Here is a 25492-nt window from a genome sequence, read left to right as displayed (position 1 = left end):
TATTCCGTCGCATTATATCGGAGCGAGTCGATGAGTGGCACACACTGATAAGGGAACACACAAAATCAGGCGCTGTCTCGGGAGCGCAATCTTCATCAGACCGCTGTTTGGCCAGACGGTGGATGGGAGGGAGGTACAGCGGGCGGAGGATGGACTCGGAACACAATTAAGAGAGTTAAAACTGGGAAACTAATGACCCAATTATGATGTCCAAGTCTAAGAAAAGAAATCCAGCCAAAACTTGAGCTATTTGTGCTGGAGGCGTGTGGGGGAGGTTTGTGTGTGCGTGTGTGTGCGTGTGTGTGGGGGGTTGAGAGAGAGAGAGAGAGAGAGAGAGAGAGAGAGAGAGAGAGAGAGAGAGAGAGAGAGAGAGAGAGAGAGAGAGAGAGAGAGAGAGAGAGAGAGAGAGAGAGAGAGAGAGAGAGAGAGAGAGTTGGGATAATTGACACGGATGGCGACTCCGTTGTAAAAGGAAAATAAAGAAGTAAAAAAAAAAAAATGAAGTAGAAGAAAAGGAAGCAACAATAACCACACAAAAGAAACATAAACAGAAACAAACCACGCACTAAAAAAATAAAGATAAGAAAACACACCTTACCGATTACCGAGTCATTTATTTCACAAGACGGTGCAGGGAGGAGAGGCAGAGGGCGTTGATAGCGGCACGTCTTATACACATATAGATAAAGAACATCCCGATAAGATCCTCCTGCTATCTATTCCACTCGTAAGGGAAGCGCGTGTGTGGATCACTCACCTCCTGCTCCTCCTTCTCTTCCTCTTCCTCCTTCAGCATCCAGTACCCAGCCAGCCTCACAACACACCCGGACAGCTTGTTTCTCCTGAAGGTAAGACTCACGTGATGTTGACTTTAATTCTTGTTCCTCCTCCTATTCCTCTTCCTCCTCCAACATCCAGTACCTCGCTAGCTTCACAACACACCCTGACAGTGAAATTATCCTAAAACTAAGACTCACGCGACACTGACTTAAGTTCTTGTATTATTTGGTAACTATTTAAGGCTTCCACTTCCTTTTCTTCCCATCAGTACCAGTCTGCCAGCCAGTAACATCGAGGTATAAGATATTTCCCACACACTGACAGCTAGATTCCCCTAAAACTAAGACTCACATGCCACTGATTTAAGTTCTCGTATTATTTGGTAACTATTTAAGGGTTCCACTTCCTTTTCTTCCCTCCCGTGCCAGTCTGCAAGCCATTAACATCGAGGTATAGGATATTTCCCACACACTGACAGCTAGAGTCTCCTAAAGGTAAGACTCAGGCGATTAAAATTTCGTAATTATTTGGGGCTTCCAGTTCCTCCTCTTCCCTCCCATGCCAGTCTGCCAGCCATTAATATCGAGGTATTGGATTTTTCGACCGCTAGACTTCTCCGTTCGATAGTTTCCGTTGGCTTACATTTTCCCTCTGAACGTTTCCACCTTCTGACAGCTGACAATCACACACTCTATTCTCAATTTCAGTCGTAGTATCGTAATTCCCACATCATTAACTCCGGACTTCCTGACACTCGCCACCGTCCACATATATAGATAGATATATACTGACTATAACCAGTCTCGACCAATGATAGCGGACGGTAACCCAACTTCATTAGATTAGTCGCACATGTAGTCAATCTTTCGTTACCTTCAAACAGTACTGCCGAATATAATTATGCAGAGGATAAAAGACCCACCGGGGAAATAGGTAGGGAGAGAAGGGGGAATAAGTTGGCCCGTATTCTCAAACGTTTCGGTGCTGAGGTCCATATTCTTATACGCATCGGGCTCCCATCACGATAACAGTAGGAGTGATGGTGATGTTAGTGGTGGCGGAGACGGCGGCTGCTTGGGTAGAGAGGGAGGCTGGGGCTCTACTGACGGCACGAACGACTATTTCCCAAGGCCGTAGAGAAGATCAGCCGGATTTTCATGGGTGGTTTCCCCCCCCAAGGTGCAGAAGCCGTGTAAAACTATCTCTAGCATCACAAACAGTCAATGAAAACAGTCACAAACAGTCCATGAAAACAGTCACAAAACAGTCCATGAAAAGAGTCACAAAACAGTCCATGAAAAGAGTCACAAAACAGTCCATGAAAAGAGTCACAAAACAGTTCATGAAAAGAGTCACAAAACAGTCCATGAAAAGAGTCACAAAACAGTTCATGAAAAGAGTCACAAAACAGTCCATGAAAAGAGTCACAAAACAGTCCATGAAAACAGTCACAAAACAGTCACAAAAACAGTCACAAAACAGTCACAAAAACAGTCACAAAACAGTCACAAAACAGTCCATGAAAACAGTCACAAAACAGTCCATGAAAACAGTCACAAAACAGTCCATGAAAACAGTCACAAAAACAGTCACAAAACAGTCCATGAAAACAGTCACAAAACAGTCCATGAAAACAGTCACAAAACAGTCACAAAACAGTCACTAAACAGTCCATGAAAACAGTCACAAAACAGTCACAAAACAGTCACTAAACAGTCCATGAAAACAGTCACAAAACAGTCACAAAACAGTCACTAAACAGTCCATGAAAACAGTCACAAAACAGTCACAAAACAGTCCATGAAAACAGTCACAAAACAGTCACAAAAACAGTCACTAAACAGTCCATGAAAACAGTCACAAAACAGTCACTAAACAGTCACAAAACAGTCACAAAAACAGTCACTAAACAGTCCATGAAAACAGTCACAAAACAGTCACAAAAACAGTCACTAAACAGTCCATGAAAACAGTCACAAAACAGTCACAAAAACAGTCACAAAACAGTCACAAAAACAGTCACAAAACAGTCCATGAAAACAGTCACAAAACAGTCCATGAAAACAGTCACAAAACAGTCCATGAAAACAGTCACAAAACAGTCACAAAAACAGTCACAAAACAGTCACAAAACAGTCACAGAAACAGTCACAAAACAGTCCATGAAAACAGTCACAAAACAGTCCATGAAAACAGTCACAAAACAGTCACAAAACAGTCACTAAACAGTCCATGAAAACAGTCACAAAACAGTCACAAAACAGTCACTAAACAGTCCATGAAAACAGTCACAAAACAGTCACAAAACAGTCACTAAACAGTCCATGAAAACAGTCACAAAACAGTCCATGAAAACCCCACCAACTTCGACGAGAGGATTTTGAAACAGGCGAAATGAGTTGCTGATACCTAAGAAAACGGGCTTACACACATTCACATTTAGTAAGACTTTGGTAGAGGTTGTGTACGTTGTTGGCTGTGGCTCCCTCTGTCTTCCCTCCGTTATTCTACTATTCCTTTTATTTGTATCCACCTGCATCCATAATTACTCCCTCAGCATATTTACTTATCTTTCCTTGGCTTACATTCTCTCTATCTGTTTCCTGTTATACGCAACCTTCTCTCTCTCTCTCTCTCTCTCTCTCTCTCTCTCTCTCTCTCTCTCTCACACACACACACACACACACACACACACACACACATATCCTGTTTGCTTTCGTCACTTATCCACTATTATGTCACTGCTTTATTTGCCACCTCTACACACCACTATTCCCCCTCTCTCTCCCTCTCTCTCTCTCTCTCTCGGTTCTTCGCCCCTTTATGACCACCCTTCCTTTTATTTTTTCCCCTTACATCCACCCACTTGTTTCTCCTTCCCTCCCTCTCTCCTTCTCTCAGTTCTTCACCTTCTTCTATTTTCATTCCCCTTACACCCACTATTTCCTCCCTTTCTCTATTCTTCACCCCTTATGACTACCCTGCTTTATATTTCTCTTCCCCTTACTCCCACTCTTTCTTCCCTCCCTCATTACAACCCACCCTCCGTTTTCTTCCCCTCGCCAGGCGGTACAATGATCGTGGGCCTCATCCTGGTCATCTTCGTTGCCTTCTCCTACATCCGGCCGCTGCTGCTGGAGATGGAGAGACGAGACGCCCTCTTACTCAACGCCACCCTCAGGCAAGCGGACAGATAGATAGACAGATAGACAGATAGAGTGAGGGAGCGAGAGAGGGTATCAGTGTGTGAGGAGAGGATGACTGAGGCTGTACCGTGTTTTGTTTCTCTTCTGCGTTCTTCTAAAACGGCTTAAGTTTCCTCTTTCATTCACGTTCAGCGTAGTATAGATGCCAATACCAAGTGCTCATGTTCTGTTTCTTCCCGTCCACCGCCTCTACAGCAGCAACAAGACCCAATTTCTGAGTGAGGAGTGGCTACGGGAGGGGGGACTGCCGACGGTGCTGGTGAATGCCACTGAAGAAGGGGCAGGAGGAGCAGGAGGAGGTGTGGAAGGAGGTGGGAGTAAGGGCGCAAAAGTCCCCGTGGAGCCTGACTGGACCCTTGTTCTCGGCACCTTCAAACACACTAGAGACGAGGGGTTGGAGGAGTTTCTTATAGCTGCAGGTACGGAGTTTATAAGGTTGTGTACTGCTTTCCTCTACCTCTCAGTGTTATTATTCTATGTTCAATGTGACTGTCTGACTGATCTCTTGTCCTCAGCACCGACACACACCAGAGACGAGGGCTTGGAGGAGTTTCTTTTAGCTGCAGATACGAAGGTTGTGAGAGTATAGGTGTGTCCTGTTTTCTTCTTCTTCTCACTGTTGTTATTCTATGTTCAATGTGACTGCCTGACTGATCTCTTGTCCTCGGCACCTTCAAACACACCAGAGACGAGGGCTAGGAGGAGTTTCTTATAGCTGCAGATACGAAGGTTGTGAGAGTATAGGTGTATCCTGTTTTCTTCTTCTCACTGTTGTTATTCTATGTTCGATGTGACTGCCTGACTGATCTCTTGTCCCCAGCACCGACACACACACCAGAGACGAGGGCTTGGAGGAGTTTCTTATAGCTGCAGATACGAAGGTTGTGAGGGTATACGTGTGCCCTGTTTTCTTCTTCCTCTCACTGTTGTTATTCTATGTTCGATGTGACTGCCTGACTGATCTCTTGTCCTCAGCACCGACACACACACTAGAGACGAGGGCTTGGAGGAGTTTCTTATAGCTGCAGATACGAAGGTTGTGAGGGTATACGTGTGCCCTGTTTTCTTCTTCCTCTCACTGTTGTTATTCTATGTTCGATGTGACTGCCTGACTGATCTCTTGTCCTCAGCACCGACACACACACTAGAGACGAGGGCTTGGAGGTGTTCCTTATAGCTGCAGGTGCTAAGGTTTCAGGGTTGTGTGTGTTTTGCTTTCTTCTTCCTCTCAGTGTTGTTATTTTGATTTCGATGTGACTGCTGTTGTGAATATAAGGTCGGTAGTTCTTAGACGCCGCCTTCTCTTACATCAGTCACTTGTAACGCCTTTCCATGAGTGTTTCTTTTCGTTCATGGTGCTGAAGCTTTGTTAAACTACCACCAGGGCCAAAAAACTAACCCTGGAAAGGCCCACAACTCCTACGAAAGCCTTGTCCTATGCGAGTGCTTGGGCGACGAAGTGTTTGATAATATGACCCTAACTTCGATGTGTCTGCTGCTGTGAATAAGGTCGGTATTATTAGACGCTTCCTTCTCTTTCACCAATCATTTCTAACGGCGGGAAATGAGGTTAAAAATGTCCCCACGAGTGTTTCTTTACGTTCGTTTTTTTTATTTTTACAACAAAGGAGACAGCTCGAGGGCACAAAAAAAGGAAACAATAATAAAAAAAAAAGCCCGCTACTCGCTGCTCCTAAAAAGAATCCAAAGAGGTGGCCGAAAGAGGGATCAATTTCGTGGTGAAGAAACTTTGTCAAATTACCATCGGGGTCATAAAACCACCCCTCATGGAAGAGCCCACAAATCCAAGGAACGAAAGCCTTGTTAAATGTATAATGGAGTTAATGGGCGTCGAAAGGTTTAAGAATATGACCTAAGCTTCCTCCCCAGCATTATTATCTCAGGTTAGATCGGGGAGCTGTTGTGTAGGGGAGCCATATTCTTAATTAAACATATCGGCGCCCAAGCACACACATTTTCCAAGGCCTTCGTAGGAGTTGTGGGAATTGGCATTTCTAAGGAGACTTTGATTATCCTGGTGGTGACTTGATAAAGCGCTCTGCAGCACAATGAACGGGAACACTCATGAGAAGGTTGTTGACAATATGATTAGTCTTCTTTTCTCGGCCTTTGGAAATTGTTGTTAATGAAAGAGATGGCAGCGTCTGAGAATGCCGACCTTACTAAGTTAGAACGGAAAGCTGTTGTGTGTGTATCGTAGGTGTTCTGAGCACTGGCATTTCTGTGGAGGGTTTTATGATCCTGGTGGCGACTTGATAAAGCGCTCTGCAGTACTATGAACGAGACCACTCATGAGAAGGTTGTTGACAATATGATTAGTGTTCTTTTCTCGGCCTTTGGAAATTGTTGTTAATGTAAGAGGAGGAAGCGTCTGAAAATGCCGACCATAATATAAATAAAACGGGCCGCTGTTGTGTGTATAAGGAGCTAAGGACCATAGTCAGCGCCCGAGGACACACATATTTGACAAGGTTTTTCGTAAGAGTTCTGAGCACTGGCATTTGTGTGGAGGGTTTTATGATCCTGGCGGTGATTTGACAAAGCTTCTGTAGTTACCAGGCTTGAACGTAAAAAAGAAAAAAAGAAAAAAACTCTTGAGAACTCAGATGATCTCTTCTCGGCCATGGTCATAACAAACCTTCTGCACTATAAACGTGGTAAAAGCACTCATTGGAACAAGATTATAGTAGGCTGCTCTCTTTTTCTCAGACTTTGGAAATTGTTGTTAATGTGAGAGTCGGGAGCGTCTGAGAATACCGTGGTGACTATCTATTTGAGGCTCCTTGTTCCTTCTCTTCCCTCCCGCACCAATCCGTCAGCCACCAACACTGAGGTATAGGATGTTTCTGCCTCTCGACTTTTCCCTTCGATGTTGTCTTTTGGCGTATACGTCTTCCCCTTGAACGTTTCCATCCCCATTCCGACCATCATTATTCATTACCCTCGCCTTGATTACTTCTGTTCCATGCAGGGCTGTCGTTCTTCACGCGATCCATCATCCTCAACACCTCCCCAACAATCACCTTCGACCGAGCGTTCCAAGGCGACGACTTCTACTACTACGACCTGCCCAGCGACGACCATGCGGGTAGGAACAACCACACACACACACACACACACACACACTCTCTCTCTCTCTCTCTCTCTCTCTCTCTCTCTCTCTCAGGTAACTACCGACCCATTAGTCTAACTTCAATTGTAGGTAAGCTACTTGAGAGCATAATTAGAGACAAAATTGTGAGTTACCTCGAAAGCCATTAATTGGGGATTCACAACATGGCTTCCGTAACAAAAGATCCTGCCTATCAAACCTATTGACCTTTTATAACGACCTCTTAGTTTATGACGTAACTAAATCATTGGACGTAGTCTATCTTGATTTCCAGAGAGCGTTTGATAAAGTCCCACATCATAAATTACTTTATAAATTAAAGCAAATAGGTATTGACGGTCAAGTAAACCAATGGATCGCGAATTGGTTGAGCAACAGACAACAAAGAGTGGTGATTGACGGATTTAACTCAGAGTGGGCGCCGGTCACTAGCGGCGTCCCTCAGGGCTCGGTTCTTGGCCCAGTGCTCTTCATTATTTACATCAACGACGTGGATGTTGGACTCAATAATCGCATTAGTAAATTTGCAGACGACACAAAGATTGGTAACTCGGTTCTCACTGACGAAGACAGGCAAAGCCTCCAAGAGGATTTGCACAAAATTTCATCTTGGTCGGATAGATGGGAGATGCCCTTTAACGTAGACAAGTGCCAGGTCCTTCAAGTTGGAACAAGAAATAAGAAGTTCGAATACGAAATGCGCGGCGTTAAACTCACAAGCGTTCAATGCGTTAAGGACCTGGGGGTCAAAATCGCGTCAAACCTCAAATTCTCACATCAATGCATCGATGCAGCAAATAAAGCGAACAGAATGTTGGGCTTCATTAAAAGAAACTTTTTATTCAAGAATAAAGATGTAATACTTCCGCTCTACAATAGTTTAGTCAGACCCCACTTGGAATATGCGGTACAGTTTTGGTCTCCTCACCATACAAAGGACATTGCTAAATTAGAAGGTGTTCAGCGTCGGGCAACAAAAATGATCCCTTCCTTGCGCAACAAATCCCACGAAGAAAGGCTTTCCACCCTTAACATGTTCTCTTGAGAAACGTCGCCTCCGAGGAAAACTGATCGAATGTTTTAAAATACTTAATGGTTTCACGAATGTAGACAGAACAAAATTGTTTATGATAGATGACACTTTGCGAACGAGGAACAATGGCATAAAACTCAAATGTAGACAAGTAAATTCAGACTGCACCAAATTTTTCTTCACCAACGTTGTAGTGCGAGAATGGAATAAGCTCCCACCGTCAGTGGTCCAGTGTAACACGATTGACTCCTTTAAAAACAAGCTCGACCGTCACTTCCTTGAACTTAATATTAACTAGAGTAGAAAAGCAACGTTTTGGAGCCATCTGATTAGTGTAGATTCATTTAGGTTTAAGGACAGACCACCTAGTCTGAACCATGGGGTCTGTGTGGTCTGATTTTCTATGTAATTCTATGTAATTCTCTCTCTCTCTCTCTCTCCTTGAAAATCGGTCACGGGCGGATGGAGGGAATGAAGGACTTTTCAATTGAATTCTCTCAGATGTGAAATATGACGAAGGAGCGGAGGCAGGAGGCGGCGGTAAAGGAGACGCCGGAGGAGGGGAGGAGGGGGGGCGAGCCTTCCAGATGATCCTGACTACCTCCTCGTGGGTTACGCTGAAGCAGAACTTCCGAATTGGCCATCCGTTCACCAAGGACGACTACGACGGGACCCCCTCCAGGGTAAACCCAAGGTCTAAGGGCCATATTCTTAAACGTATCGGGCTCCCATTACGACTATTTTCTAAGGCCACAGAGAAGATCAACAGGCTTTTCATCGGTGATTTTCCAGTTCAGAGTGCAGACTATCACTAGGGTCACAAGGCAGTCCATGGAAAGCCTGGGAACTTCCACGAGAGGCTTTTCAAACAGGCGAACTGAGGTGCAGAGACGTTTAAGAATATGGGCTTCTCTTTAGACCGTGGTTAAGGTTGTGTGATCCCTCGTGCAGACACACTCATTCAGGCAGCTCTCGTTCCAAGCTAGAGTTGGGTTCCTGAAAAGATCGCGTAGAGTGAGTTTCAGCTAATCAAACTTTTTCATCGTAAGAACATATTAGCAAGTCAAGATTATTAGTTCCCGTTAAAGTACAGTTTGGACCAGTATGAGGCTCCGTCAAGTAGGACTAAAGCTTTCCTGAAGAGACAAGGAGAGAGAGGTATGTCAGGAGTCTCACTGATGACGTCGAGGGTCCTTGCAATAATGACAATTGACCTCCAACCTACTTACCGAGCCCTGAAGAAGTTCTGCTTTGGGTTACAAATAGTAGATGCTGTTCCTCCTATTGACGAAACTTCAGCCTCTCTTAGCGAGGTCAGAGAGTTCGAGGATTCGTGATTGTGACAATATCCATGAGGTCATTTGTGAGTACGTGATAATAGTGTGTGCGAGCGTATCTTTGTGTGTACATAATGACTGTGTACGTAAGTGTTTCCCAGTGAGTGTGCGTAATAGCGTGTCCGAGGAAACACTCACGTACACAGTCATTATGTACACACAAAGATACACTCGCACACACTATTATTACGTACTCACAAATGAACTCATGGATATTGTCACACTCACGAATCCTCGACCTCTCTGACCTCGCTAAGAGAGGCTGAAGTTTTGTCACAGGAATGAGTAGTGATGTCAGTAAGTTCGCAGATGATACCAAGATCGGTAGAGTAATCCAATCAGACCAGGACGCTAGCGTTCTCCAGGATGAGCTTGACAGACTATATGATTGGGCGGGGAAGTAGGAGATGGAATTCAATGTCGGGAAGTGTAGTATTCTGAGTGTAGGTAGTTAGATAAATTCAGATTTAATAAAGACATAGGGAAGAATTGGTTTACCAATAGAGTGGTGGATGAATGGAACAGGCTTGGCAGCCATGTTGTGGGTGCCAATACCATAGATACATTCAAGAAGAGGTTGGATAAAGTCATGGATAGTGAGGTAAGGTGGGGTTAGGATTACAGGAGCTGCCTCGTATAGGCCAACCGGCCTCTTGCAGACCCCTTACGTTCTTATGTTCTTATGTTCTAATGAGTACCTAATGCCCGTGTAAGTGAGTGTGTTCGTGTATGTGCCCCCAGAACACGTACGTCTTCAAGAGCCCCACCGCTCTGTTCCACTACAAGGAAAAGGAGAGAGGCAACACCACCATCGTCCACACCTTCGACCAGGAGGGGCTCATCACGGTGAATGCTACTACTACTACTACTACTGCTACTATTACTACAAATAAAAGATACCTCCACTATTACTACTACTTCTACTACTACTACACGGTGTTTCCTTCTACAGACGATCATCAGCGGGACGACGGGGATTCAGGCGAGGCGACACTTCCGGCGGCAGGGCGTGTAGCACCAGAGGGTGTGTGTGTGTGTGTGTGTGTGTGTGTGTACTATATAGGTTTATGACGCATATTGTAATTGTATTGATGTCTGTTGTTGATGTTGTTGTTGAAGCGTTAATAATAATAAAAATAATATTTTGCCTGTTGTTGCGTTTTGCATAACATTGCTGAATAATTCCTGTTATGATTTTATTTAAACCGGATTTTATTGTCGGTAATATTGCTTTCCTTTTACTTCATGTGTGTGTGTGTGTGTGTGTGTGTGTGTGTGTGTGTGTGTGTGTGTGTGTGTGTGTTCTTTCTTTTCACCTATCTGTCCCGGTATATAAGGAACGGTGTATGAGCCGCCCATCTCTGGAGCTGTAACCCTCAGCAACCATAAGAAAAGCAAATAAATGAATTGATATAGGCTACAAAGATAAATAAATATATACCATGGAGCTACGGTAGGTGATGAAAAGTATACGAAAGATTCTCGAACCTTCCATTTTAACTTCTTTCTTTTCTACTAATTTCCATATCCTATTACCCCGTTATAGCCCGTCCATTCCTATCATTTTAATATTATTTCATGGGCAGTGGGATTATCAGATTGTGAGAGCAGTGCGAGGGAGGCTGTTGCATGTATTCCTTCACATGTAATAAAACACAGAGGGCCTCTCGTAGGGCTCGGCTCATCCCATTCCTGTCCATCCGCTTAATTCAAGAGTTAAACATCATCTTCATTTTTCATCCCATTTTCTGCAGCGTCCCATCTCTTCTTGGAAATATTATTTACATATTTCTTTGTCGCTGTTTATATTTTCCATCAGTTATGAGATCTGGATACTCATTGACCTACTTATGGAAATAAAAATTATATAATCTCTGTAGGTAGGTAGCCTCTAGTCTCTCGCCTTAGGTCCGTAACTCCTCAATGTAAACAAACACTAAGTCTGGCCATGTGTTGCTGCTGAGTCTTCTTCTTCTTCTTCTTTTGAGCTGTCCCGCTTTATATCGCTTCTTCGGTCCTCCTTGCCGCTTCTTTACACTTAGATACTTCACGCCTTGGTACTTTTGGCTGGAGTCAGAGCCAGTAAAGGTAAAATACTAGGATAATACCCCAATAAAAATATTCCAACTCTTTCTCCTTTACGACATGTGTGATGTTGTCTGATGTGGTGTGGCCTGGTGTAGTGTGGTGTGGTGTATGGGTTTGATTTTCCTACCACTGCACTCCTAGTTACTTCACTACGCACCCTTATATACTTCCCCCTGCACTGAACTCTGTCTTTCTGTACACTTTGCTTTTCTGTTTTCTTATCCTATGTTTTCTTCATGTTAGCTTACTCCGGACTTTTATTTTTGCATTTATCTTTTCTGTCCTTTTGTGTCTCTTCCACTGTTATACTTATTCTTTTCATGGTGAGCGAAAATACACATCCGTCACCCGTCCGCCTCACCCGTGCCTACCTCAACAGGACATATTAGCCATCACACCTGTGACCACCTTGCAGGACACTACCAAGGTGAATAGGGCGTACCAGACCATCACGACTCGGTACTACCCCAGACCTATACCCAGCTCACTCACTGATAACTGTGTCCGTTGCAAGTTACTCCTTTCTGAGATTTTAACCAGGGGTGTAAAGTCGGATACGCCTACTTTTGACAGGAGTCGGAGTCGGAGCCAATTAAAATATCTCCGACTCTGTCTCCTTTACGACATGTGTGATGTTGTGTGGCCTGGTGTGGTGTGGCTGGGTTTGATTTGCCTACCACTGTACTGCAGAAGAGGGGAAGGGGGGTGGAGTAGGAGTCGCAACTTTAAAATTTTCTGGAGTCTGAGTCGTAGTAAAAATTTGGTAAATCGTAAGAATAGCGGCTCCTAGCGGGTGCACATTTAGGGCACAGTGCAGTGGTAGTTACAACATTTCTAGCACATACGACGGGGTTTTGACAAGTGGACAGGCGTGTTTATGTCACAAGGGGTGTATTTTCCCACACTGGCCTCACGATTTCTTCCAAGTCGATGGGCAATGAGACCGAGCTCCGGGGTGAAGAAAGGGAAGAGCCCGCACGGAAAAATACATATCTTGTGACTTAAACACACCTGTCTGCTTGTCAAAACCCCGTCATACGTGCTAGAAATGTTGTAATTATCACCACACCGTGCCCTAAATGCACATCCACTAGGAGCCGCTATTCTTAAGATTTACCCAAAAATTTTAAATCCAACTTCACATCTCAGATTTTAACAACTCTAAACATGCGGCAATAGGTTGCCATGTTATGATGAAAGGTTGCTATTTCAATGAGGTAAGATTACTGTTCCTAGCAGCGATAGGTTAGTATTAGAAGTTTGATTTACTTGGGGTTGTTAGTTTAAGAAGACATGGAGGGGCCCTGTGCAGGTTCAGTGGTGGCCAGGTCAGCCATCTTAAGTATGGTGTAATTCTGAAGTTTTACCTAATTAGGCACTTCAATACTTACTACGTGGAAAATATTTATACACCCATACTCTATAGAAGAAAATAGTAATGACATATACTATTTATGTTAAAGTTGAGTATAATTCTCTGAACAGATTGTTAAATAATAATAACAATAATATTATTAAAACTCGCAGGCACATAACATTGTACTCTTGAGTAAAACGTTTTAATGAACTTGCACTATACTTGTGTGTACATTTTCAGATCAAAGAATAATGGCTGCCAATGAGTATATTCCATGTTTAAAATGTGATGTTTGGGTGCCACAGTATGCTAAGGAGATCCATATGGCAGAATGTCATGAACTGTCACTCAAGCAATTTTCTCATCCTTATATTGTTGGTAAGTGGTAAAGTGAGTGCCCTCATTATTTTGGTTATAGACATTGGGTTTGTTGCCTAAATTCATATTGCATATATCAGAACTGTTGTCATAGACTGTTATGTATAAACTATTAGTTCATTTATTTATATAAAAGGACAAAAATATTTGACATTACATTACAGGCATAAAAGTTACATTTCAAGTTCCCACATCTTCTGTTTCATGAGGTGTATACAGAGCTCATAGTGTTCAGTGGACATATGACTGGAGACTGAAGAGTGTATTGCAAACTCTTGAGTGTGCTACATTTTAAAGTGATTTTTTTAATTATTACTTTATATTGCAGGTTCTTCATTGTTTGGGCATGTTAAAGTAATTGGAAAGACACAGCCAGAAGTGAAGGGTAGTGAAGCTATTAAATCTGCATCAAAGAGCACAAAGAGTAAGGCCAATGAGAGTACTCATCAGAACAAGAAAGATGAAAAGGTGTATGAACAAAAAAGAAGAAATGAAAACGTGGTAACAGAACCAGGTTAGTGTCTGTTCCCTTAGCACTAACATCGTGGAGCTTTGCAGATACAACTTAAACACAGAAATCTGGATCCCATTGACCAAGTTGTGATGGAGTTCCTCTTGCTACTCTATATTGTCTTTACCCTCTTGAATTTGTGAGTTTTATGTAGGTTATTTTGAACAGTTACTCCAACAGAATAGGTCTCTGAACATTCAGTATTTGAATTCTCATGAAAACATGAAAAGAACTGAAGTAGAATGACTCATTACATAATAATTGACTAGTCTTATGAAAACAGTATGCAAGAAATGGAAGTAGAGATACGTATACCTAACAGTTAAAAAACTTGTATCAAGACAAGGATATATATTCTAACAAGATATAGATGAAAGTTTATTATGGAACCTTATGCTTGTACTTTTCAGTACATTCAATGTGCTTTTCAGAATGGCTGAAGAAGATCTTACCAACTCTGCACTATCGGGTGATTCTGGTCAATGAGAGAGATTTGATTCGTTGCGACATCACAGCCTACACACCCGTGGAAGTTACCGCCGGGAGCATGTCTTGTGCACTCCTTGCCATTCCTGAGGAGAGTGTGCCTTTTGGGAACATCATGGTGCACCAAGGTAATAAGGACTAGTAAGGACAAGTTCATCATCAAATATGGCAATCAGTAGATCAAGCCAGAGGGAAAGATAAATGCCAAGAATATTAGTATTCACAGTAAAATCTTAATATTATATTTTCTACAGCATAAATTTATAGCAAGTTAAAGTCCGAAAGTGATCTTAGGATGGACTTAGTAGCGAAATATTATTATAATTTAAAAAAAAATGCTTCCACTGCATTTTATAATTGCCTCCAAAAAATTAAAAATGCACAAATTGATGGATCTGTGGAAGTACTCTCTGTTCACTCTATTTGCTTCACAATCATTATTAAACACAGTGCAGTAGCTAGAGGCATAAGAGTATAAACACTATAAGGTTGAAAGTCTGTTACCCCAACATATGTAAGACAGAGAATTACAGAGCAATGTGCCAATCTTTGGAGACTTAAATCACAATCTCATGCAATCTCTGCCTCGTTGTCACATAGGCCTAGTGCCCATAATTAGTGCATATTTTTTCTTTTTAATGTGCATTTCCATAGTGTCTTTTGATAAAACCCCTTTGAGGGGTACTGTTGATGTGCCTCACCATGTTCTTGAGTGACCACATGATTATTAAGTTTTATTTTTCTAATTTTCAGGTGCTGCCAGGCATATACCAGACCTGAAGCTCCATCGTCAGCTGTGCGTCAAGAAGATTGACTGTGTCAGTTATGTTGATGAACTGACAGTGACAGCAAACAAAACATTTACCAACAATGAAAAATCCTTCTTTGAGAAGCAAGTGAAAGCATTTGTATACAGCAGCTTCCCACTTGGTGCACCGTTCACAATGAAAGTTGGCTCCAAGATACATTTGCCTTCTCATGATAATAATGGCACTACTTTTACAGTTCAAGGCTACAAACTCAGTGATTCTTTTTATGATAGTGAACTATCTAACTATGGGCAGGATGCAGATAATGAGGGAAGTGTTACCATTCCATCCCAACTATTGACAATAGATGAATGTGAAGGTTCTCTAGCCTCAGTTACTGACAAAGTTTCAAAACTCCAAATCTCATCACCTTATTCACTTAAATGTCCTCTGTTAGAAGAAACTGGTAATGGCAGTAAGTTTGCTGTTAATCTAATAACATCAACACCAAAGAGAACAGTTTCATGTGAAGAAAGTGAACATAGTGGAACTTTATCCTCTAAGATAAACAGTAAAGAGATATCAGTTATCAAGGGCAGTGTAACAGACACCGGGTCTTACAGTCTGCATAAAAAAACAACTTCTTGGGTCAGAACTGGAATGAACACAAAAGTTATACTGCAACAAGTTTGTGATGAAAAGGCTGATTTCTGCTTGCTTAAAGTGAATGATAAGAATGATTACTGCAAGGAAACTACATATTACACCTTGAAGAAGATTATGGAAGCTGCACTCACTGGGTCTGGTATAACAGGTATGGATAAAATAATTCTTGTAACCAGAAAATTAACAACAAACTTAAAATATTATAGTCATACTAACAGTCCTAAAATCATATGCTTCATTATTGGTCATATTCCTAGTCTCATTACATGATGTAATGAGTACTTCATGGCAGCCTTGGCTTCCTCCTCCTGTTGGCCAGTAGCTGCATCCTGCCTCAAAATATTTTATCAAAATAAAGATAAATTATTAACCTTTATTCTGATGCTTTCATTTTTATATTTGCTCAATTTTTCTTTTTTTTCCAAACACTTATTGGGGATGATGACATATTTTTACTGTTACTGCTTCATTTATGTTGTGTTTCCAGGCTCTGCCCTCCTTGGCCGGTGGAGTGGAGTGATGCTCTTCGGCCCGCCTGGGACAGGCAAAACCTCCATGGTGCATCAGGTGGCAGCGGAGCTGGACGTCCCACTGTTCATGATAACTCAAGCCAGCGTGTCAGAGTCATCAAGGACAGCAAAGGAGCACGTGCAGTTTACTTTTGCAGCGGCATGTAAGAGGTAAAAACATGGTGACAGAGGCATAAAGTTTTGCTCATTTGTATGCAATGATCAAAGAAGAAGAGATATTCAACTGAGGTATAGAGAGTAGAGTACTACAAGGTAGGGAAATAGCATAGGCATTTGGAATAGGAAAATTAGTTCCTTGCAGAGTTACACATGAACTAACAAAGTTTAGTGGCACTGAGGAGTGTGTTTTGGAGATAAAAACAAAGAAAGGGTGAAGGCAGCACAGAAAACAGGAGCAAGAAACATAACTGCAGTAAAAATAAAGATAGAAAAGGCTGGAGGAGGAAATTGCAGGACAGTTTGGACAGACTCTTTAAGCAGACAGAGCAAAAATCACAAAGAATTAGATATTGGGAAAATGCCACAAAGATGAAAGCCATTAGATCAAGATTGAAAAGCCCGTTTCTGGAAAAGTTTGTGTATTAGAAATCATGATCAACTCTTCAGGATATCCAGAGGTACACATTTTAAAGAAGAAGGCAGAAGGTTTAGGATTTAGTAGGACAGGAGGGTGACACCACTGGTCTTCTTCGATTATAGTTCATCTTCTCCCTTTATTGGTGTCGGACATTCAGTGATCCTCTTGCTCAGTCCATTCTAACCCTTAATACATTTCAAACACTCTCAAATCTTGTTGCACAGTTCCTCTCCATGAACTCCTTGGTCTTCCAACTGGTCTCCTTCCAGGTACTTCCATTTCCTCCACCATCTTCAACACCCTGCTCTGCTCTGTTTAGTTATTAATGGGCCTAGACAACATTGTAGCTATAGGACAAGGTAACCTGCAAGCATGTTCCTCTGAAGAAACCCTTGTAGGTGAAACTATCAATCTATATCTCCAACGCCTTGCTCCCTCGTGGGAACTTCCCTTCAGGGGTGGCCTCGGCAGAAGTGACTCCATCTCTCCCTGTTCTGGCACTCCCTCTCAGCAAATTCAATCCTGCTACTTCCAACTCTCTCGCTCCAATACTCACTCACCCTATGATCTACTTCACAAGTGGTCTTCCCCTGACACCCCGACCCTCAATCCTTCCCTAATACACTTTCATCACGAATTCATTCTCCCCCATTCTCATCAAGTCTCCAAACCATCTCAATGCACCACGCTTCACCCACTCCACCACTCCACACTCCACTCCTTTCACTGTCGCACCCATCCCAAACCGCTCATACATGCAGTTAGTCAGGAATATAATAATCATTTCCTAGCCTGTGTTTCCCTTTTATTTATTTTTTTTTTCCAACAGAGCTCCATCAGTGTTGTTCCTGGACGAAGTGGAGAGTTTGTGTCCAGCAGCAGACCACAAGTCACAGGCCGACAAAGTGCTCACACCAACCATCCTGCAAGGAATACAGACGCTGCAGGTGAGAGTTAATCATCAGTCATTTATTAAGTATACTCTGTTAGATATTCTTTTTCAGCAATGGAAGCAGCTCAAGGGCAACAAAAATAGAAGACAAAAGAGCCCGCTAAGCATTCTCTCCTCTCCTCTTCTTCTTCCTTTCATTTAATGTCCTTACTTTTCTTTCTTTTCCCATTCATTAAGTATACCCAGTCAGTTTTTTTTTACAGCCATGGATGCAGCTCAAGGGCAACAAAAACAGGAACCAAAAGAGCCCACTAATCATTCTCTTTCCTTTCATTTAATGCCCTTATTTCCCCATTGTTTCCACAAAAAAAGAGTATGGTATGAGTGACCTAGTCAGTTTTGGTATAAGAGGTGTTTAGATACTCCAATATTAACCTTGGTATTGTATTTATTGTGTTGCTTCTCAAACCAGTATAATTAGCCACTATTTTTTGTGTCCTCAGACTTCTCCTCAGCCAGTGTTCTTGGTTGCCGCCACATGCCAGCCAACCCAAGTAGCCACAAAGTTACGCAGCCCCGGCAGACTTGAGAGGGAGCTGATGGTGCCGCTTCCTGATGCTCGGCAACGAGAGAGAATATTCCAGCAGCTCATGTCAGCCCAACGCCATGACCTCACCAATCATGACATTACGAGTCTAGCCAGGAAAGCTTATGGGTTTTCTGGAGCTGATTTGAGTGTGCTTGTAAGATGTGCTTGGCTGGCCTGTGTGAAGAGGACCAAGGAGAAGGTACAGCACGCCTGAAGTAGTTTATAATTTTCATGTGGACTTTCAAATAGGCTGAGAACTACATTCTTTCAGATAGAGTGAGAGCTACATAGTTTCAGATAGGGTGAGAGCTACATAGATTCAGATAGGCTACATAGTTTCAGATAGGGCGAGAGCTACATACTTTCAGATAGGGTGAGAACTACATGCTTTCAGAAAGGGTGAGATCTACACAGTTTCAGATAGGCTACACAGGTTTAGATAGGGTAAGAGCTACATAGATTCAGATAGGCTTCAAAGTTTCAGATAGGGTAAGAACGACATGGTTTCAGATACATTAAGAGCTACAAAGTTTCAGATAGTTTCCTACATAGTTTCCTTACTCTCTGCATGATCATCTCTTCTCCCTCTATTAGATATCCTGTTGTAGTGAATTTCAACCCTTCCCTCCTGGTTATGTAGCAAGTATAAGCAGTTATTAAAGATGATGTTGGTTTGGTGCCCACAGGAAGAGCTGAGGTTATCAAGAGGAGACATTTGTGATGGCATGCAGAATATTGTCCCAGCGATGCTGCGCCACAACTACTCAGCCGTGTCGATGGTGAGCTCTGGGTGAATAGTTTTTATAGTGATATCATACTCTTACTGACTGGTCATGATTTGCAAAAGGGATATGATTTTTTAAATTTTTTTTTTATTTATTTATTTTTTTTTTTTTTTTTTATATACAGTAAAGGAAGCAGCTCTAGATAAAAAATGAATAAATAAAAGAAGCCCACTGACCACTGCTCCTTTAAAAAAACAAAAGTAGAAATGAGTGGCCAAAAGAGAGGTCAATTTTGCATGGAGAGGTGTCTTGATATTCCCGGCCATTTCAAGGAAGTCAGTGGTCTCTGCAGTGCCTTCGTAATTTACTTGTTATTTGTATGGTTATCTTCTCAGGTATCTTTTACCATTAAGAATGCCACAGATTCTTGAATTTCACTCTATTTCATAAAAGATAACTGAAAGGGATCTACTTCCTGCAAGAGGGACTGGGTTTCTTCAGCTATTTTTGCCTACAACAGAATGGTTACACAGCCGTCTTAACTTCTGCCCTGCCTTAGTAAGAGATGGTAACCTTTGTTTTTGCAGGTAAAGTGGCAGGACATTTGGGGATATGAAAACATCAAAACAAAGCTGCAGGTAAAGTGTTTTGATACTTTGCATAATAACCCTTCTTCCCTCTCTGAATTGGAATAGTGTGTACAAACTGGTAAACACCCTTTATTCGAATAGCAGTTCTGATATTACGGTATCAACATTTTTACATCCATCACACCTTGGTATTACAGTAGCTTTACATTACTAATCATTGTTATACAGTTACAATATAGTGTTATGATACAGCTTCACATTATTTAAGTAAACAATCTTATCCAGCACTTTCCCTTTCAGACCATCATCAACCTGCATTCCTCTGATCCGGAGAAGCACCCGCTGAAAGGGGTGCTGCTGTATGGCCCACCAGGGTGTTCCAAGACCATGTTTGTCAGGGCTCTCGTCCATGAAACAAGTTATAGCTTCTTCCCTCTTAAGGTCAGTTGTATACATTGAGGATTGGTAGCTATTAACACATCTCTCTGTCTGCTTGTTGATCTAGTTTGTCTATTTGTGTATCTGTCTGTATACTTGTCTGTTTAGATGTCTTTGTTCAATTAGTCACAACACATATATCAGCCTTGTTGGTTTGTTTCAGCAAAAATTGGCTCACATAGTTAGATGACAAGCCTGGTGTGCAAGTTCCTAATCCAATTATGTAGGAGTGTTGTAAGAATGTATATAATAATAATAATAGTTTTATCCCTCCCTTAGGCATATAGAAAAATGGCATACACAAAATAAAGAGAAGCAAAAGGAGTGCACATATACAATTGCATGTTATAATTCAGGATACTTAGATTTTTCTCTTGTTTTCTTCTCTGTGTTCCAGTCTGTTGTCAAAATATGTGTATAGACAGAAAAATCACTTGAGTGTTTTATGAATGTGTATAATGTCTATTTCATATTATCATTCAGGATTCTCACTTTCTCTGTTTTGTTTTCTCTTCAGTGTTCCAATCTGTTGTCAAAATACGTTGGTGAAACAGAGAAGTCACTCAGCCAGGTGTTTGTGCGAGCCCAGCAGGCATCGCCCTCAGTGGTGTTCATGGACGAAGTGGACAGCCTGTGCGGGGAGCGGGGTGGCGACGGGGGGCTTGTGTCTGAGCTCTTGACCCTTATGGCGCAAAAAGGTGTACAGAGAAGAGTCATGGTTATCGGGGCCACAAACAGACCTCATGCCGTGGATGAGGTAAGGAGCACCATTGTGATGAGAAGAAGAAAAAGATGAATTGTTTTAATTTGCCCAGTGACATTTATAAAAACAGGGAAAGGGAAAAGATGTGTACAAAATAGAGAATATACTATTAATCAATATCTGTAATTACTTGGTGCAGTTATTATAGTCTGCAACAATTTTTAGAATGCCAGTATTGACAAGTAAGTTATTTTGATTTACCAAGAGCATTTTTTATTTAATGAAATGCATGCCAAAACTTAATGACACTTTTCCCAAATGTTGTATGTGTTGGGTGTTTCATATCCCCTGCTAAAAAGTTGTTGTTTTACTTAAAGTTCCTCACAAATTATTCTCTTCCACTCCTACCAAAGATTAAAGTATTTACAATGAAGCATTATCTTCCACCATTTGTGCTAAAAAGGTTTTGTTATTCATAAAGTTCCTTTCATTTTATTCTTTTCCACCCTCACCATTATTATCATCCCCCTATTCCAGGCACTTTTGAGGCCCGGCTTCTTTGAGCAAGTCATCCACGTGGACTTGCCAGACCATGAAAGTCGCTATGCCATCTGGACCGGCCTGCTCAGGAATGTGCCACAGGAAGGGTCGGTGTGCATACCCAGGCTGAGTGAGGCCACGGAGGGTTATTCAGGAGCTGAGGTAAGCATGATTCTAATTCAGTATACATCCAAGTCATGCTATTTCTCTGTCTTTGTCACCAGTTATGATTATTGAGAACCATGAAAGGGCATCAAGGGAGAATAAAAAGTTAATATAGACCCAAATAGAGTCCCCTCAGTTAGCAGGCATGGATGTAAAAGTATTGATGCAGATGTGGCCTTTGGGAGGAAACAGAAGTTGCAAGACAGATTGAAGAGGTATTTATTTATTACATAGCATCTGCTTAGTATCATTGAAAAGGAACTCACAGCATATTAATCATTCCAGATGTAATATTGCACTTCCTGACTGTCATCTCTGTTTTCTAACCACAATAGATAACAGCCGTGTATCAAGAGGCGGCAATGGCAGCCCTGGAGGAATATATAAAAGAGTCTAATAACAAACCAGGGCTGACTGTGACCTCTCCGTGCCCTGTAACCATAAATGAAGACCTCCTGATGAGAACCATAGCAACGCTCCCTCCAAGAACTCCTCCATCACTTCTCAAAGCCATTCTAACCTTCTCCAGACAAAGAAAGGACCTTCGCCCCAGATGAGGGAACTAGTATGAGAAATTACAGACTTTTCAGACTCATAAAAGCTAGTCAGAAATGAGAGGTGAGTTGTTTGACCAGCTCTAGATGAAAGGAGAAATAAGAGACTAGATTCATAAATGACAACAAGAGGTGAGAGGGTGTGAGTGTTGTACAAATGACCCCAGATGAAGAAACTACAAGGAAGGACTGGTGTAGGTACTATGGGGAAGGAATGATGAAAAACTACAAAGATAAAAGAACTGTGAGGAATTAGAGACTGTTCAGAACTTCAGATGCATGAGGGCCAGTGAGAGGGTGTGAGTGTTGTTCAAAAAAATAAAGTGAAGGAACTATGAGGAAGGAATGTTGAAGGAATTATGAGGAAGGAATGATGAAGAAACTACAATGATGAAAGAGCTGTGAGTAATTAGAGACTTTCCAGACTCATTATGGCCAGTAAGAGGTGAGAGGGTGTGAGTGTTATACATATGAACACAGATGAAGGAATCATGAAGAAATTACAAAGATGACAGAGCTGTGAGTAATTAGAGACTTTCCAAACTCATTGTGGCTAGTGAGAGGTGAGAGGGTGTGAATGATGTATGAATGGGAGTGCATAAATGGAGAGGTGAAGACTAGCCTGCCCTGATCTGGTTATCCCCTCAAGTAAAGCTCCTAGAGAGAGAAAACATGGTGTGTCAGAGCTATTGATAGATGGATAAACATTAGTGCCTGCCATGGCTTTCATATCTGGCTAATGGGCAGCTTCTTTTTACAGTAGTGAAAGCAGCTCAAGGTCAGAAAAAAAGCCCACTAAGGCTCCTGTAAGAGAAAATTAAATTAAATGGTCAAAAGAGAAGGTTAGTTTTAGATGGAGAGGTGTCTTGATACTTCCTTCTTGAAAGAATTCAAGTTTTAGGCCACCATGTTATGGAGATACTCAGTTCTCCAAGGAGCTATCTCAGTGCCTTTACTAACATGTGTTTTTGTTGCTCCATCATCATATTCATACATAGTTTAATTTAATATTCATGAATAAAATTTGTCATAACTTTTGATTGATTCTTTAAATAACATGTTCTTTGATCAAGTGTTACAAATTGATCAATAAGTGCAGTATTTTCTGTTGCAGGTTTCTGAGTTTTTTTTTTTTTTTTTTTTTTTTTCGTGTGTGTGTGTGTGTGTGTGTGTGTGTGTGTGTGTAAAGATGACATGTTGAGTTGCCATAATCATCATCAGCAGCAGCAGCCTGTGGCAGTACACAGCAGGACACATGCCTCTCCTACAAATTACCATTCATTTCTATCATGTGCCTCGGTAGTATTCAGCCTCAATGTAAATGTTCTATATACTTTATTCCTCTCCTTAGGTCTTTTTCATATCAATAATATCTTATGCTGTGACTTTTTCTCAATCCATTGCTCTCTCTTTTACATAATATGTCATGAACATGATCCTTTAAAATTCCTTTATTATGTTTCCACATTTATTTGTTCTCTTATCCATTTGCAGTTTTCCTTATGCATCATATTGATTCCCAGCATTGGTCTCTCCATTCGTTGTTGGGCACTCCTCTATTTCCTTCCCAGAAACTTGTCAACATCCATTGTTATCCATATGTCATGATAGGATGAAAACCAAGATAAAATAATAGTTTCATTATTAATTTCATTCACCAAACCATGCAGGGAGCTGTTGTTATACCAGATATGTTTCTTTCAAACCCCCTCCCTTGTTGTGCTTTCCTTCCTACCATTGTATCTTTTTAATTTCATGGTGCTACCTACACATGTATTAATAGTTGTATAATCACACTCTGTCCTGCCTGGGGGTTGGGATGGCATGTTCCTCCCTTCTCCCTTGTTGTTTACCTGCAACAATAAACTATCAATCAATCAATCAATGTAATATGTAGCCCACCTCAGTGACGCAACTCACATCGATTTCATCATGCACCGTGAACAAAAATGGTGTGGTTGTGGGGGCGAGCCAGCAAGATCCGCCTTCCTCGACTTTATTGCACAGTCCCTTGCTTAATAGTTTTAGGGAAGTGAAACCTTGAAGAGTGTGTTGTGTGTGTGTGTGTGTGTGAGAGAGAGCTGGAGGCGGATCGTGGTATTATTAGTCAGTAGTCTCTCATGGGAGGGGTTACTGACCACTCACTTATTTAGATTTAGATTTTCTCTGCAACTGCATACACATTGTGCAAACTGGTTATTTGCAGATTAGCTGAGTAACTCGATCTTTGATTCCTGAACTCTGCCCTTTCTTTAGCTTATTTTTTTAACTATTTCATTTTCCGATCACAGCGAAAGGACTTTTAGTAGTAGTTGTAGTAGTAGTAGTAATAGTAGTAGTAGACGAAGAAGATTCGAACTACTAGCTTAATATGTCAAACTATAAAACCGGCAGACCCATGGCTGGATAACAGTAGCAGTAGTAGTAGTAGTAGTAGACGAAGGAGAATATCGAACTACTAGCTCAGCATGTCAAACTATAAAACCGGCAGGCGCATGGTTGGATAATAGTAATAGTAGTAGTAGTAGTAATAGTAGTAGTAGAATATCGAACTACTAGCCCAGCATGTCAAACTGTAAAACCGGCTGGCGCATGGTTGGATAATAGCAGTAGTAGTAGTAGTAGTAGTAGTAGAAGGAGAATATCGAACTACTAGCTCAGCATGTCAAACTGTAAAACCGGCTGGCGCATGGTTGGTTGGCAGTAATACAAAAGCAGGATCAAAGTAAAATAAAATAAAAATATGACACTGTCCCAGTGTTGGCAAGCGGCGTGTGGGCAGCGTGGCCGGGCGTGGCGCTGGCCGGGGCGGGGAAAGCGGGGGCGCCGCGGGGTGAGGCTGGGGCACAAGAATGTCAGGGGCGCCACTTGCACGAGGTGTCTGCATGGCTGTCTGCTGAGGGAGGCAAGCAATAACAACAACCACTATCACTACTATACTATCATCTTTTTCCTCTTCGGCAGTATATATAGTAGCAATTAATATAGTAGTAGAAGTAATAATGATAGTAGGATGTTGCATGCTATAATAGGTGTGTAATATTGATCAGTAGTGTGTGTGTGTGATCCGGGCTGGTTGGGCAGTGGCTCTACGTACATGATTAGTAAAACAGGCTGTCCATCTGTCTGCACTCCGCTCGGGAATCGAAAGTGGGATCTCTCATTTATGAACCAATCAATCAAGTTTGTATATCTTTTTTTTTTTTTCTTTTTAAATTAACGTGGAAGGTCTGAAGCCACGGAGCCATTTATTTTTTAACGATTTATAAGTGTTGCCAGCGGGGTGGTGGTGCAGCATGGAATCTTATCAGCCAGGATAGCGATTGCCGTGCTCTCTCTCTCTCTCTCTCTCTCTCTCTCTCTCTCAACGTTTTTTGTTTGTTTGTTTGTTTGTTTGCTCTCCGCCTTCATCGTTATATTCGTCTACTTTCTCTTCCTCTGTAAATCTTTCTCTCTCTCTCTCTC

The 25492-nt window shown here is 41.9% G+C and overlaps 2 protein-coding genes across 4 annotated transcripts; both read left to right on the top strand.

Moving 5' to 3' along the window:
- Nucleotides 1-690: 690 nt before the first annotated feature.
- LOC127004063 (uncharacterized) lies at nt 691-10641 on the top strand. Its single transcript, XM_050871363.1, has 7 exons — nt 691-848; nt 3847-3961; nt 4182-4405; nt 6979-7095; nt 8654-8835; nt 10231-10335; nt 10442-10641. Exons 2-7 carry the CDS (start codon nt 3855-3857, stop codon nt 10502-10504), a joined length of 798 nt encoding a protein of 265 aa, XP_050727320.1. The 5' UTR covers nt 691-848; nt 3847-3854; the 3' UTR covers nt 10505-10641.
- Nucleotides 10642-11410: 769 nt separating this feature from the next.
- On the top strand, nt 11411-23908 carry LOC127004062 (uncharacterized). Of its 3 annotated transcripts, none has more exons than XM_050871360.1 (14): nt 11411-11577; nt 13175-13312; nt 13641-13826; nt 14255-14437; nt 15063-15872; nt 16212-16404; nt 17661-17778; nt 18227-18511; nt 18999-19091; nt 19625-19675; nt 19928-20068; nt 20583-20822; nt 21306-21470; nt 21809-23908. In XM_050871360.1, the coding sequence occupies exons 2-14, from the start codon at nt 13186-13188 to the stop codon at nt 22028-22030; spliced, it is 2814 nt and encodes a 937-aa protein (XP_050727317.1). In that variant the 5' UTR covers nt 11411-11577; nt 13175-13185; the 3' UTR covers nt 22031-23908. The 3 variants fall into 3 exon arrangements, with proteins under 3 accessions (XP_050727317.1, XP_050727318.1, XP_050727319.1); XM_050871361.1 differs by lacking the exon at nt 11411-11577 and adding an exon at nt 11600-12004; XM_050871362.1 differs by lacking the exon at nt 11411-11577 and having other exon boundaries at nt 13183-13324.
- The last annotated feature ends 1584 nt before the right edge of the window (nt 23909-25492 follow it).

The sequence above is a fragment of the Eriocheir sinensis genome, chromosome 27 (genome assembly GCF_024679095.1).
Source record: "Eriocheir sinensis breed Jianghai 21 chromosome 27, ASM2467909v1, whole genome shotgun sequence".
Classification (NCBI taxonomy): Eukaryota; Metazoa; Arthropoda; class Malacostraca; order Decapoda; family Varunidae; genus Eriocheir; species Eriocheir sinensis.
Note: the sequence above shows the minus strand (reverse complement) of the source record. Positions and strands in the feature narration are given on the sequence as shown.

Bases quoted from the DNA above. Each gene is read 5' to 3' on its own strand.
- LOC127004063 (XM_050871363.1), top strand. From the start codon at position 3,855: ATGATCGTGGGCCTCATCCTGGTCATCTTCGTTGCCTTCTCCTACATC. The intron at 7,096-8,653 runs GTAGGAACAACC...GAATTCTCTCAG, and splicing joins GCCCAGCGACGACCATGCGG to ATGTGAAATATGACGAAGGA. The intron at 8,836-10,230 runs GTAAACCCAAGG...ATGTGCCCCCAG, and splicing joins ACGACGGGACCCCCTCCAGG to AACACGTACGTCTTCAAGAG.
- LOC127004062 (XM_050871360.1), top strand. From the start codon at position 13,186: ATGGCTGCCAATGAGTATATTCCATGTTTAAAATGTGATGTTTGGGTG. The intron at 13,827-14,254 runs GTTAGTGTCTGT...TGTGCTTTTCAG, and splicing joins AAACGTGGTAACAGAACCAG to AATGGCTGAAGAAGATCTTA. The intron at 20,823-21,305 runs GTAAGGAGCACC...CCCCTATTCCAG, and splicing joins GACCTCATGCCGTGGATGAG to GCACTTTTGAGGCCCGGCTT.